Source organism: Peromyscus leucopus, chromosome 3 (genome assembly GCF_004664715.2).
Source record: "Peromyscus leucopus breed LL Stock chromosome 3, UCI_PerLeu_2.1, whole genome shotgun sequence".
Classification (NCBI taxonomy): Eukaryota; Metazoa; Chordata; class Mammalia; order Rodentia; family Cricetidae; genus Peromyscus; species Peromyscus leucopus.
In genome coordinates, this window is record NC_051065.1 from 139,143,753 (window position 1) to 139,159,271 (window position 15,519).

General features: G+C 38.5%; 1 protein-coding gene across 2 annotated transcripts in view; it reads left to right on the top strand.

Annotated features, from left to right (window-relative positions):
- The window catches only part of Lrp6 (LDL receptor related protein 6), a 130,614-nt gene that overhangs the window by 100,910 nt on the left and 14,185 nt on the right, over nt 1-15,519 (top strand). For both annotated transcript variants that reach the window (XM_028894475.2, XM_028894476.2), the window contains 5 exons: nt 2,459-2,670; nt 3,811-4,001; nt 5,757-5,966; nt 7,628-7,753; nt 14,993-15,229. In XM_028894475.2, the coding sequence (XP_028750308.1) occupies nt 2,459-2,670; nt 3,811-4,001; nt 5,757-5,966; nt 7,628-7,753; nt 14,993-15,229 (976 nt within the window). The remainder of the gene's footprint in view (nt 1-2,458; nt 2,671-3,810; nt 4,002-5,756; nt 5,967-7,627; nt 7,754-14,992; nt 15,230-15,519) is intronic.

The following is a 15,519-nucleotide window of genomic DNA, read 5'->3' on the forward strand; positions in this document are numbered from 1 at the left end:
CTCGGGCTTAGTCCATTTCTGACTAGACTTGCTCTAACCATCCACACTGCTTCATCTGCCTACAGAGGAAATGGAAATCTAGGGCTAGTATTTTTGTTTGTTTGTTTGTTCTCTGTGTACATTATTATTTGATGATGGCTTTGGGTTGGAAATTTTATCAGGGAGGCAAAGTCATTAATCCACCACTGGTTATATCCATTCATGCCATGTTTTTTTCATTATCCTGCTATGTGTAGTAGAACACGTTTTGAAATCAAGTAGGTCTTTGTTCTGATCCCAGCTCTATCACTCACTAGAAATCTTAGAAACTTTTTTTGGTTGAACAGAATGCAAGGCATAAAGCCCCTACTTGTTTAATGGTAGGGATTTTTATAGAGAATAATTATATCACTAATTACCATTTATTTAAAAGACTCATTGATTAAGAAACAGGATAATCTTAGTAAAATTAAAAATGTCAACAAATTGTTATTGATTCTGTATTTTTTGGTTACTATTTGGGTACTTTAAAATGAGAATAAGGATATTATCAGTCTTATCTGTGCCTATGTACTGTTGTGGATTTCAATACTATTATTTATACTTCCTTCCTTCTGGATTCAATCAGTGTAAGCTTAAGATTACAATAGCTACCTGTTGTCTTCCTTATGGCAAAGATGTTAAATTGGATTTTGAATGTGTTAAAATTTAAGGAAGTATTACTAAATTTTGTTGTTTTACCTTACAAGTAAAGAACAGGGAGGGTGATACATACAGGAGTACTCAGGGATCATTTACCAATATGGTCATTCTTTGTACTTCAGCTGTACCTTGTACTATGTAGACCAGTACTAGTGACCAGTAACTGGTAGAGAGAAATTATACAGCCAAAGACAGCAACTAAATTAACTAACTTTTTACAAGGCTGTGCTAACTCAGAGAGTAAATGAAATAAAATTTATTTGGACAGAATAAATAGACAAAGCTGCTTTTGGTTGGCTTTGTAAGAAAAAATGAACTGCTGGTGGCCATGTCAGAGGAGCAGCAAGTGGCAGTTGAAGTTCAAGGTGTCAGCCCACCAGGAGGAAACACCTTGATGAGTGAATCTCAGATAGGCAAGGCCTGAGACCCCAGACCCCAGACCCCAGACCACAGAATGTCTTTTGCTTCTTCTGTGCCATTTGCTGCTGCCATCTTTCTCTGGTATCTGGCATGGTGTGAATGGGTGTGGGGAGACCCCACTGCCTGTAATGTACTGTGTTTATCTCATGGCAACATTCCTTTCAACTGGGCGTTTTTACCTGTGGATTATTATGAAGAAGATTTCTTTTTAAGCTGTACTATCTATTTGATAATAATAATGTTAGTTTAAATAGAGTTTTGATGATTACAAATAAAAACAAAGTGTCACACAGCTAGAAGACATGAGTTTCTATTGAGAAGCCCTGTAGACTGTGGCTTAGGTTAATGATTAAGGAAAACAATTGAGTCCCAGTTAGCCCAGCTAGCTTAAATTCTTTTAATCTTAGTGTTGAGAAATGTGTTCACAGGTTTCAGAGTACATAATAGCTGAAACAAAGCTTTGAAAATAATTTAAAGTTTGACTAAGATGTGTGCGTGTGTGTACGTGTGTGTGCGCGCGCGCGCGCGCGCGCGCGCGCGTGTGTGTGTGTGTGTGTGTCTGTGTGTGTGTCTGTGTGTGTGTCCCTGATTGTTTTTTTGTTTTTTTGTTTTCTCCAGAATAGGGTTTCTCTGACTTGGTACTGTTGGTCTTGGGGGCTGCACAGTTCTTTGTTGTGAGGCTCCCCTATCTATGGACTGCAGAATGTTTAGAAACAGTCTTGGTCTTCACCTCATATCTCCAGTAGGTTTCTCACATCTTGATATTGAAATATCTCTGGACGTTTGCAATGCCTGTGGGTGCAGTATCACCTCGGTTGAGAACTACTGCTTTAGAGGTATCTCCTGGTTGTGATTGGACCCACAGTTGTTTTAGTTAGGGGGGAAAGCTGTTACCCTCTCTGATCAAGACATTGTCAGATTCTTGGACTGTCTATGCTGTCCTCAGCATCCTTTTCTGCTCCATAAAGCAGCCCAAGGGGATATTTGAAATGCATGTTAACAAACAGGTACATCACTCATAAAAACCCTTTCTGTAAGAAATGTCCTCAGCTGGGCCGTGGTGGTGCATACCTTTAATCCCAGCACTTAGGAGGCAGAGGCAGCCCGATCTCAGGCCAGCCTGGTCTACAAAGTGAGTTCTAGGACAGCCAGGACTATTACACAAAGAAACCCTGTCTCAAAAAAAAAAAAAAAAAAAAAAACAAAAAACAAAACAAAAATGTTCCCAAAGAACAGATACCCTTCTGAGGGGTGACCACAAAAATTAAGAATTTTGTTCATGGCCTTATAGTTGTCTGGTGTGGAATCTAACTTGTATGTTTTTTTTTTTTTTTTTTTTTTTTTTTCCTTTCTTTAGGGTTTTACTGTAGTTGTAAGCTCAGTTCCAAATCAGAACCTTGAAATACAGCCCTATGACCTCAGCATTGATATTTATAGCCGTTACATCTACTGGACCTGTGAAGCTACCAATGTCATTGATGTGACAAGATTGGATGGGCGATCAATTGGAGTGGTTCTAAAAGGCGATCAAGACAGACCTCGAGCCATTGTGGTAAACCCTGAGAAAGGGTATGTCACAGAAGATGCCCTTGGAGGCTTTGCCCTCCTTGCACCAACAACCGACTCCACTCAGTGCTTCCCATCCGCTTGGCTCTGCACTTCTTACTGCTTTTTCTGATTCACTGGTTTGGTTCTAAATCCCACTCACACCTCCAGGACAGTCTCACTGCCACATCCTCTGTGTAGCTTTCCTTGACCTCTTTCGTCCCTAGCCAGATGTGATTCTCCCACTTCTGGGATCCCACTGCTCACTCTAGGTCTCTTTAATCATGCTTATTCCTTTCCAGTTTGCCTTTACTCAGCTATTTTTCGGTTACATAGTTATTTATTACTAGACTTTCAGCTACATTGTAAATAACTAATGTCTTCTTTCGTTTAACAGCTTTGCATTTAATAAAAAATCCAGTGTTCATTTGTATCTGAATAAATGATAAGGGCATAATCAGGAAAATGGCTTACTTCTAGAGTTACAGAAAAGGGATGAAATCTATAAATGATTTGTATGTCTCATTAATAATTAAAATGGTTAATTAGAGACATGCCTTAAAAGTTTATAACTAGATCTCTCTGGATATTGATTTTTTTTTTAATCTATGAAACTTAACTCTCTGAAAACTCCTTGGTACCCTGTTACTATTATTAAAAGTAATAAATATATCCCTTGATCTTTAAAAGAAACAGGTGGGGGGCAGGGAGAACCTGGAGAGAGTTTAATCAGTAGGGGCTCTCAGTTGTGGTTAGGAGGGAGCCCTCTGTAATTCTAGTGCACTACTGCACAGCAGGCCGATTGCTGAGAGAGACTGACTGCAGAGTGCATGCCCCAGAAAGCTGGAAGAGAGAATTTGTTCATTATAAACAGTAAATCCTTGAGGATATAGATATATTTAACCTAGCACTGAAATATATACATGCATTGAAGTATACAATTACTCCATTATATACATAATTTTGTGTGTTTGCATATAGCTAAAAATTTTTAAATAGGTTTAAAAGTATTTTACCTCCATTTATCCTTATAAATTTGTGTTTGTGTTTTTGGGGATCAAACCCAAGGCCTTGCACATGTTAGGCAACCGAATATGTCTTAACAATATTCTCAGTTTGTCTGATTCTTCAGTAATTTTTTTTATTTTCTCTTGTTATCTTCAGATATATGTATTTTACCAATCTTCAGGAAAGATCTCCTAAAATTGAACGGGCTGCTTTGGATGGAACAGAACGGGAGGTCCTCTTTTTCAGTGGCTTAAGTAAACCAATTGCTTTGGCACTTGATAGCAAGCTGGGCAAGCTCTTTTGGGCCGATTCAGATCTCCGGCGAATTGAAAGCAGTGATCTCTCAGGTACCCTAAAAGTGTTTCTGTATTTTGATTTGAGTTTTAAGATGATTTCATTACTGCAAATTTGTACTTTCCTTGTGTTATTTTTGTGCATGATTATAATTTTATTAATTAAATATATTCTGTAATATGTTAGTTGGAGACATCTTTGAGATTATTCCATTGTTTCCTACTTAGCAGTTTCATTGATCTGAAAATTATGTATCTGTTTTTTCTTTCCTAATTCTTCTACTCTACTTTTATATTCTGTCCTCTCTGAACTCTAATCTGATTGGTCTCTCTTTCATTTTTCCATATGAAAGTTTTCATGTGTAAACTTTTAGAAACACTTTTACATATGCAGACATTGTTCAGAAATGTGTTTTGTGACATTGCTTCTTAATTCTTCCGAGTATTTTCACTCAAGGGAAAGCCTGGCTCAAGCTGGTACTCACCCTCCACAAAGTCATCACTTTTCCCTTTTGCTTCTCTCTGGTCTTCTGTTTGTAATCAGAGTTACCTCTTCTGTCATAATTCATGATGTCCAGTTGATGCATGGCCTCCTTAGTGACCAGGAAAATAAAACTGAAATAATATACTGTTTATTTTAATCAGAGTGGCAAAAGTATGTTAAGGTTTATTATACCCAGTTGCCAGGATGTAACATACTCTTCTAAGGGCGGAGCTTGAGCTCTATGGTACAGCATCTGCCTAAGGTACTATGCTGAGTCCTATCTCCAGCACCACAAATCCAGGACACTTTGAGGTAAATAGAAAAAGTAGAACCTTTAGTGGACAGTCTGCTAGTAATTATGAGGATTTAAAGGAGATAGAACCTTTGATTAGCAGTTTGTCTTTTAAATGATTGTCTTACAGAAATACTAACAGAGTAACCACTGAGCATTATTTGTGATAGATGGGATAATTTAAGAAAAGCTGGCAAGAAACAAGCCAACCTAAAGGTTGGGCATTTATAATTAAGAATAAGCCTCTGTGTGTGATTTATTTGGGAGCTGAGTGGCGGGCCCTCCAAAAGAGCAAAAACAAACAACAATACACCCCACAGTAAATTCTTACACGAGTCCATTTCTGAGTTATATTTCATAAAACTTTTGATATTGCTTCTTGTATATGGTCTTCCTTTTTTCCTCAGAGATGTTCTGAAGCCCCCTGAGAGCATGTGTGACACCAAACTCTAGAGGTGAAGAATCACCTTCCCTGCTTCAGCATTACCACACCACCCAGAAGTTAATCTCCCCTCCTTTGTATTACTGTTTTTGGACACTGAGTCCAGGATATTATAACATTAGTCCATAACCTGTGAGTCAGATGGACAGTGTGTGTTCTGAGAAGCCAGGTGGAATTAGAGTGGAATTGTTTTTGGTAGATGTCTCAGGTGTTTTCAGAAAGTGGCAAATGCTAAGCATAGAACCCTGGGCTTACCACCACTGCTTCATCTGGACAAGCATTGTTTTCATCTGCTTTATTGTGTTAGTTTTTATAAAATTTAATTTGAAAATGGATTCTGCTAAAAACAAATTGGAACCTGCTGTTCCAAGATCTTTGCTATATTTCATAACTAGAAAGTTCCCTGTATATGGGAATTAATTCCTAGTTGCACATGTCTGGTTTAGCACCGTTTTCTGGTACATGTAAGTCTGTGGTTGCAGAGCCTGTATTTCCCATACTTTTAGGATCTACCTGGTATTCATTGGACAACTGTTGAAAGTGAGATTTGGCCACACAAATCATTGCTGTTGAATATTTTCCTTTTCTAAGGTGCCAACAGGATAGTGCTAGAAGACTCTAATATCTTGCAACCTGTGGGTCTGACCGTGTTTGAAAATTGGCTCTATTGGATTGATAAGCAGCAGCAAATGATTGAAAAAATTGATATGACTGGTAGAGAAGGAAGAACCAAGGTCCAGGCTCGAATTGCTCAGCTGAGTGACATTCATGCAGTAAAGGAGCTGAACCTTCACGAATATAGTAAGTGAGGTGGCTGGTGCCAAGGAGCACTGTGTATGTTGTAAGAAACAAGACATGGTTTTGTGGCTTTTTGACATCATTTTTCTTCTTTACTTTGTTTTTATATTTGGAAAAACACTTTGTTGAACTTTCTAATAACATAAACAGTGTATGATTTTGGTTTATCAAATCTGCTTAAATCTTAGCACAAAGGGGTGAAAGCAGGAAGATGGCGTGTTTGAAACTAGCTTGGACTATCGAGTTAGACCTAGTCTCAGTGAAACTAAGACCTGAGATGTAGCTCAGTGGTAAAGCACTCGCTTACCACCCACAGGCTCTGGGTTTGGTCTCTAGTCCAAGTAGACAAATGAATAGTATTGTATTGAAAGTATTGAAAGACAGAACCACCTCTATTGATGCATATTCAAATATAATAAGTAATGTCTATTTTGGGCAATCTGTTCCTTAATAGTTAGTTGACAATCTCATTATCAACACAGACTGATATAGCACCCATATTAGGATAGAAAACAGATCATAATTGATGGCTGTATTGCATAATGGTAGCAATATAGTAACAGCAAAGGTCAGGTTGTTTGTAACACAAGCTAAATAGAAAATTGAGAACAGTGACTTCATAAGTACAAGTTGTGAAATAGACATTGAAAAGTCACCTAATGGCTTGTCTTTTTAGCTTTACCCAAGTAAGAGAAAAATTAGATCTTTGTCATGCTATCATTGGCAATGGAACAAGCAAGTAATTTTGTCTGTTTCAGCTCCATGTGACCATTAAGTTTTTCCTTCTACTAACTTTAATTTTCTACAAATTCTTTATTAAAATATGCTTTTTAAAATGAAATAATTTTACCTTTTAGAAAAGTAGAAGTTCTGAGTTAAAAATCTTTAGAAGAGAATTCTGTTTTAAGAAGACTATGTAAGTGTCAGCAGTCTCCCCTGGCAGTTTTTCTAGGTCTATAAATCTTTTTTTTTTGTTTGTTTGTTTGTTTTTTGTTTTTTTGGTTTTTTTTTTTTTTTTTTTTTTTTTTTTTTTTTGGCTTTTTGAAACCAGATCTTGTTGTGTGGTCCTGGCTGGCCAGGAACTTGCTGTGTAAACAGTCCTGGCCTTAACTTATGGGATCTTCCTGCCTCTGCATCCTAAGTACCGGAATACAGTTGCACCCCATCATGGCCAGCTAATATCTTAAAGAATTAACTTAAGCCCCTTATAGTTAAGTTTTATTCATTGTATTTATTCATAGTTTTGTTCATTATCTTCTTAGGTTTGTTGTTGTTTGTATAGTGCTGAAGATTGAACCCAGGGCCTCACTCATGGCAAGCACTCTTACACAGAGCACTTTCCCCAGCCCTTGCTTGTATTTTAAAATGAAATATGCATACCTATATAACATGCTAGATGTTATACATGCCTGTAATCTCAGTAGTTTTAGAGGCTAAGAGAAGAGGATCACTTGAACCTAAGAGTTTAAGACTAGCTCAAATGATAAAGACTCCCATCTCATCCCCCTCTCCATGCAGTGGTTATATAAAGGCATTTTGCTATAGGTTATATAGGGATAAAATGTGGAATTACACTGTGTAGAAATAAAATCAGAACTTATTTTATATTTAGTATTGTTTGTGATTCATAAATCATTGACTTTGATAATTACATTCTTTCCCAGGACAGCATCCTTGTGCCCAGGATAATGGTGGCTGTTCACACATTTGCCTTGTAAAAGGAGATGGCACTACAAGATGCTCTTGCCCCATGCACCTAGTTCTGCTTCAGGATGAGCTGTCCTGTGGAGGTAAAGATGCTAAAATCATTCTTGTGCAAACCAGAATTCTCTTTTTGTTTGTTTGTTTGTTTGTTTGTTTGTTTTTCGAGACAGGGTTTCTCTGTGTAGCTTTGCGCCTTTCCTGGGACTCACTTGGTAGCCCAGGCTGGCCTCGAACTCACAGAGATCCGCCTGGCTCTGCCTCCCAAGTGCTGGGATTAAAGGTGTGCGCCACCACCGCCCGGCTCCACATCTTGATCTAGCCATCTATGGCTAGGCAGTGAAGTTGCTATTTTTCTTGACTTAATTGGTCATTTGTGTTCTATTTATTTGCACATCTACCGGGCTTGCCTTTTTTCCTCTCTGCTCCCCAGACTCTTCCCTGCTACTGCAGCCTCCAGTGACCACCATTTTAACAAACTCTGTTTCTGTGTGTTTGGTTTTATACACTCCACATCAAGCGTGATGAAGTGATGTTTACCATTTTGTGCCTTCCTCACTTCATTTAACATTTTCTAGGCTCATTTCTTTGTAGCAGATGATAGGAGTTTCTTTTTTAAAAGTCAAATAGTATTTCATTGCATATGTGTTGTGATATTTTCAGTCTATGAATCATATTTCATAGTAATACAGTAAGTAGCTTCCTCCACTCCTTGAGGGAGTTGGAAGATGAATTCACTCTGCTCTTCACCCATTGAATTCTGGATTTTGTTGGTGTGTCATTGGAGTATGTCCAGTGAAGAAAATATTCTTTTGTTCAGCTCCATCAGGATTTTCCTGTTTTTAAAAAAAAGAGCAAAACAAAAATGACCCAACAATGAAAGAAAATTAAAAAACCCTGTGGTGTGTCGTCTGCACGTCTGTGGGGTGCGCACACATGCATGGACCCTTGTGGAGTGCAGAAGATGCTTCAATGTTCCTCATCGTCCACCCTAAGAAAGTGTCTGTTTATCACTGCACTCCAGGCTGGCGGCGGTGAGCTGCTGGGCATTCTGTCTACTTTCCACCTTGCGTAGGAGAGTGGGATTGCAGGTGGACACTCCCACACCCAGCCTCGTGTGGGTTCTCACCTCAGGTCCTCAACTCACACCTAGTGTGCCCTCTGCCGGGGTGTGGTCATGCAGTGAGCTTTGTTGTCCCTCGTGAGACATAACAATTGGTATTCTCTTTTGTTAAATAGTAGTGTGGTGGCATTGAGCACCATGATAATATTCATACTTTAATTAAGAAGTACTCTTCCTAGAGATAATTCACAGTTAATTTTAATTGAAGAAAAAGCAATTGAGGCATACTGTTACCTGCAAAAGCAGTGATTTAAAAGAAATCTAGTTTCTTTTATTTGGAAAATTGTTAAATACAATAACTGAGTTAAAATACTTTGTTTTATTTATTTATTTTTTGGTACCAGGAATTAAACTTAGTATAATGTTGTGGATATTAGTCAAGTGCTCTACCACTGAGATTTATCTCCAGCCCAAGTTATTCACTTAGTAAATATTGTGATTATAAAGCTTATATAAAAATGTATTTGGCTTAAGGGGGAGGTGGGAGTGGGGGTCCATTTGTTTGCTTGTTTTATTGTAATACTGAGACTCACCAACTCACCACCATCCCTTCATTTGGGATCTTTTTTTTTTTTTCATTTTTATTTGTTTATTATTTATTTTTCTATTATCAGCTTGATACAGTACAAATTCTTTTTTCCCTTTTCTATTTTAATAAAAAGAAAAAAGGAAAAAAGTTATAACTAATATTAAAAAAACTATATACAAAAGTACAATGACTATATGCCACATATACAAGCAATAAATACCTAAACAATGTCTAGTCCATTTGCATTTGACAAATTCAGAGAAAATAATTCCATTACCTATCCTATTTTGGTAAGTCCAAAATGTACCTGATTCACTTTCTATCCTAACTTATATTACTAACAGAACTATCTTACAACGTCTTTCAAATTTATACACTTATACCTCTTTAGTGAGTTTCTTTTCTGAAATTCTTAATAAAGAAAGCTATAACTATCTAATCTTCAACTATCACTAACTAATCTTTAACTCCCTCAGAGACCCAAGAAGGAAATAATATTACCTAATAAAAAATAAAAACAGGAAATGCATGCAAGCAGCTTCCAGAAAAAATGTGAGTTGACAGAAACAGCCAGCTGCCTGTACAGTCACCTGAGGTTTCTCTACAGTGTTTGGGCATCATCTTCAGCCTGTAGGCTTAGCGTATCTGAAAGACTCATTTGTGAAGTAGGATGTACATAAGGTCAATAGTTCGACCTCACATTTGGTGAGAGCAGTGCACGTACCAGAAACACCTGAATTCCACTAGTGTCATGTCATGATTCAGGATTTTAAATTCTGGAAATTGTTGATGTTTTTTGAATTCAGCTGTCTATTCTTCTTGGCTGTGTGTGTGTGTGTGGCTTCATCTCAGCATCCCCTTCTTCTCCACATCCCTCTATTAAATGCCAGTCTACCATTTAGAGGTGTAAGCTTAGTTACTCTTCAAGAATAACTGTTTCAGCTGCTGTTCCACTGCACATCAGAAGCCATTTGCTTCCTGCTGGATATGGGTGAAGGTATCTTTATTCTGAAAAGAAAAATTTTGGGTTAATTGTCAAATTCTAGGAAAGGTAGCTATATCCTTTGTTATCCAGTCTGTGCATAATGCCAAAGTTCAGAGTTTATCTCAAGTCCTTATTCAAGTAGTCTTTGAAACTGAATCATCTCAGCTAGCCATCTCAAAATTGCTCTGAGCAGTTTGTTGTCTCATTTGGGATCTTAAATGTGTCCCATTTCAAGGCTATGTGTTACCAGATTGTGGAGCTGGTAGGTGTTGGAATCTTGGGCAGTTTTTGAAATAGAGTTTGACTGTGTTATCCAGGCTAATCTCCATTGCCAAGCTTAGTTAGTTTTCCTATTTTAGCCCCTTAGTTGTAGACAAATTTCTAAATGGTCTTATTAAATAAAAAAAACACAAAGCCAAATATAGGGGTGAAAGCCTTAGAGAGATCAGGGAAACAGGGAAAGTCACCAGCCAGCCTTACCTCACCAACTCTGCAGCTTCCAAATTGGAGTTCCTGTCTTACCAACGCCTTTATTGCCTTGATGTTCTGCCTTCTCATTGGCTATCTTAGCTCAGCTACCTCACTTCCTTGTCACTCTCTGTCTGTACAGACCTCCAGGTCTCTGTGGTTGGTACTGGGATTAAAGGTGTGTGTCACCACGCTTGGTTCTGTTTCCTAGTGTGGGCTTGAACACACAGATACCCTGCCTGATAAGTGATCAGATTAAAGGTGTGTGCCACCACTGCCTGACTTCTCTGTTTACTTAAAATGGCTTGCTATTTCCTCTGATCTCCAGGCAAACTTTATTAAAGCACAAATAAAATATCACCACACTTAGTGCCAGGTATCTGCCACTGTACCTGGCACAGAAAATCTTATTACAGTGATGTTTTCTCACTACAAGTGTAACTGAGCAGTACAGCACTTGGCCAGCTTGTGTGAGGCCTTGGGTTCTGTTCTGAATATTGCAATTTAATATTAGAAAGTGTTTTCTTCTGTGAAGACAGTTCTGTAAAGACACATATTTCTGTAAATCAAGATTTAAAGAGAATATATTCAGAATATAAAAAATGGTGATAAAAGAGGATTACAAATTCGAGACAGGGTTTCTTTGGTGCCTTTCCTGGAACTCACTCTGTAGCACAGGCTTGCCTCAAACTCACAGAGATCCACCTGCCTCTGCCTCCTGAGTTCTGGGATTAAAGGCGTGCGCCACTCTGGCCCAGCCCTGTCTGACTTTTTAAAGATACAGTAGGTGTATGTCTCCATAGCAGCGGCAGTGCACTCTGCTTTGATTGCAGGAACCTGAAGTTTAAGGTAGTGCGCGCATTTGAGAACACGGAAGCACGCGTGGTGTGCACTTGACCATAGTACTGAATCTCAGAAGTTTGTTCACCGGGAGATCCAGACCCAAAAAGTAACATTCCATGATTCCATGATGTTACGTCAGGAGGAGGCAGAGCTACTTTGTGTGACTAAAAATCAGAATAGCTTCTTCCTGAAGGAACTGACTGCTGTGGGATACTAGGGTGTTCCTCTTCAGAGACCCAAAGTACACAGAAAACTTAAGCCCTAGAATTTGAAATAAAGAGGGGGAAAGCGGGAAGCATTGCTGGGCATGGAGGTGTGCGCTTGTAGTTCCCACAGAGAAGCTCAGACAACTTAGAGAGACATTATCTAAAAAGGGGGAAATTATTAGAACAAATAAATTAAGACAAAATCAAACCTTGCACAATAATATAGACATATTTAATACAATTGAACTAGAATACCTTTGTATGGTTAAATTAGTAAAATTTTGTTACATATATTTTATTACAGTTTTTTAAAAAAAAATGTGTTTCTGTATAGAGCACTAGACTTGCTTTAAAAAACACATCCTGAAGAAATTTCTCATGGAGTTAATAACATAAAACTGAATCATGACCTCATCTTCCAGTTAGAAGATGTCTTTTAAAGGGGCTTAATTTTTTGCTGATAAAGTGACTTTTTTATTTGTATATAAAATGAATAGCAAGCTTTAGAAAAGTGTACAGCTGTGTGGTCACCTGACTCAAGCTGTGGAATGTTGCTGTTAAGAAAGTACTCTTAAAGGTGGTGTGCTCGGGAGGTGGAGGTCAGCCTGGGCAGTGTGAGGTCCTTTCTCAAAATAACAACAGCAACACAAAGGAAAGCAAGTAGGCAGGGTAGGAAAGGCCAGAGCAGTCACAGAGGAAAGTGTTGGACTGTGCACAGTGATGCACTCCTGTAATCCCGCACTGGGCCACAGAACGAGTTAGAATCTGGACTGGGCTGTTCAGTGGGAACTTGTCTCAATCCTCCACTGCAAGAGAGAAGGGAGAGGAGGAAGCAGAGGGACAGAAGGAAATGGGGAAAGAGGAAGGAGCCCTCGGGTTCTTAGCAGGCAGCTGTATGTAGTAGAGGCACCTATTCTTCAGACTGTAGCTCGATACAGAGTTAGTTTCTCAAATATTATCAGTGGAATCATGGCATGTAAATCTTTTGCGTTTTAGATTCTCTTACATAATGTATTTTTGAGATCCAATAATATATCAAATGTGTCAGCACTTTTTTGTTGCTGAGTCATAGTTCATTATGTAACACTGCAGTTACTCTCTTCTGAGGAACTGTTGATATTTAATTTTTAATAAAACTTCCACGCATGTTATATGCGGTCTTTAACTTACATTGGTTCCACAATAGAAGTAAATGAAGCATAAATCTTAACTTCTGTCCAACTTTTCAAACACGATTTCATTTGAACTTGGCTTACCTATCCATCCTGAGTTGTATTTCTTCCCAACTTGCTCTCTGGTTTTATCTGACTTTTTAGAGGTTGATTGATGTCCACTCTGGTGAGTTCTCTTTCATTTTGCTTCTGTGTGCTTGTGCTATTACACATACATGTGTATCTTCTTGTATAATATCCTCTTACTTATCCGTCAAATGCACTTGGGTCCCTGTGCACATACATACGTGCAGGCACTCACTCATACATAGAAAATAAAACGAAATCTTAGGGGCTGGAAAGTTGGCTCAGAGGTTAAGAGCACTGACTGCTCTTCCAGAGTTCCTGAGTTCAATTCTCAGCAACAACATGGTAGCTCACAACCATCTGTAATGAGATCTCGTGTCCTCTTCTGGCCTGCAGTCATATATGCTGTATACATAATAAATAAATGAATCTTTAAAAAAAAAAAAAAAAAAAAAGAGTCCGGGCAGTGGTGGCACACTCCTTTAATCCCAGCACTTGGGAGGCAGAGGCAGGTGGGTCTCTGTGAGTTCGAGGCCAGCCTGGTCTCCAAATCGAGTTCCAGGAAAGGCGCAAAGCTACACAGAGAAACCCTGTCTCGAAAAACCAAAAAAAAAAAAAAAAAAAAAAAAAAAACCCAAAAGACAAAAAACCCTATTCTGGTTAGATGTGCAGTGTAAAATTAATGTATACCTCAACCTTTCAAACAATAATAAACTCAAGACTTGATTTTTTTTTTAAGAACATTTTTCTTATCATGAATATTTTAGTATCTTATGTAGTCTAGGCTGTTCTCAAACTCACTGTGTGGCCAAGGATGACCTTTAACTCCTGATTGCCTTTCCTGTACCTCCAAAGGGTACAGGAAATCCCAGGCATGTGCTCTCAAGACCAGCTTCCACCATAAGTATTTCTAAGAGAAACTGGCGTTTTTTTGTTCATTAAAGCTGTGGTTTTGTGGCTGTGTGGCATATAGGACCACTACTGTGGTACAACTGCCTTGAGTGCACTAAGTCCCTGTAGCTTTACCGACAGTTCTTTCTTCTGTAACATCAGTGCAGATGTGAAACATGCAAATGCCACTTCAGAATTATTATAAACAGCCCTCACCTGTTTACTGCTCTGACTGGCAGTGGGACCTGGGAGAATGGAGCTGATAAATGAGGTGGACTCAAGTCTCATGCAATAGCCAACTTTATTCAGAGCTTCAAGACAATTCATAATCTGAGGGTTACCTAAATAAAGTGTACAGTCACGAGGACAAGGCCATACATGGTGGGCAAGCGATGTGTGTGAACAAGCTGCACATGGCAGAAACATGTTTTTCCGTAGAGGCATCTAAACGAATAACAATAGCCAGTTGTAATGAATAATCTGAAGTAAACCAACTCTTGTCTGTTACACCTGAAGGGGCACAAAAACACATTCAGGAACAATTTCATATTTTTGAAGAAACTGAAGTTACAAGACTGTTGTCTTGTTTTCTTGGAGTTTTCTCACAAGCACTTAGAATTCTCCTCACAGGACTCCATTCTTGGATGGTGTTCTGACATTCACTCATTGAACCCAGAAAAAAGAAGTAATAGGGATCTTCAGGGGGTGGTAAACAGGCTTTTGAGAACCTCGGAGCTAGAAAAAAGTGTTCATTCTAGGCTAACTTTAAAATATTTGGAAGTTGGTAGTCATAATGATTATTCTTGTGTGGTGTGTGAGATCAGAGTGAGTTGCAGATATTTTAGTGCTATTCAAACTTTAATTACGAGAAAATGTCAGTGTTTTTATAGGTTGCTGTATCTGAACGACTGATTAGATGAAGTAGGTTAGAAATCCTTTTTATTGTAAGATGTGTTTCTTTTTAATGAGCTCCACTTGGCTATAAGTGTTCGTGCTTCTGTGTGACCACTGTTCTTTTTGTCCTTCCTCCCTTGTTCATTTGAAGAGCCTCCAACATGTTCTCCTCAGCAGTTCACTTGTTTCACTGGGGACATTGACTGTATCCCTGTGGCTTGGCGCTGTGATGGTTTTACTGAATGTGAAGACCACAGTGATGAACTCAACTGTCCCGTATGCTCAGAGTCTCAGTTCCAGTGTGCCAGTGGGCAGTGTATTGATGGCGTCCTTCGATGCAATGGTGATGCAAACTGCCAGGATAAATCTGATGAGAAGAACTGTGAAGGTATCAGGAAGTCCTCAGTGTTGGTTTAGAGTGTCTTTGCATCAAGTTATTTGAAATTCAGTGGGTTTTTTCCCCTTAATAGATTTGGGTTTTATATTTATGGCATGAACATTATACATGTTGCTAAGTATTTGAACCATTTCATATGTGTAGTGTCTCTGCAAATTAATGTGCTAATTTTGCTATTTTATTGAAATGTCCTGGTGGTGAATGTCTTTTTTACCTTTTTGGCTATGATTAAAAAACATCATGACCAGGGGTGTCTTAAATAATAAACAGTTTATTTTGGC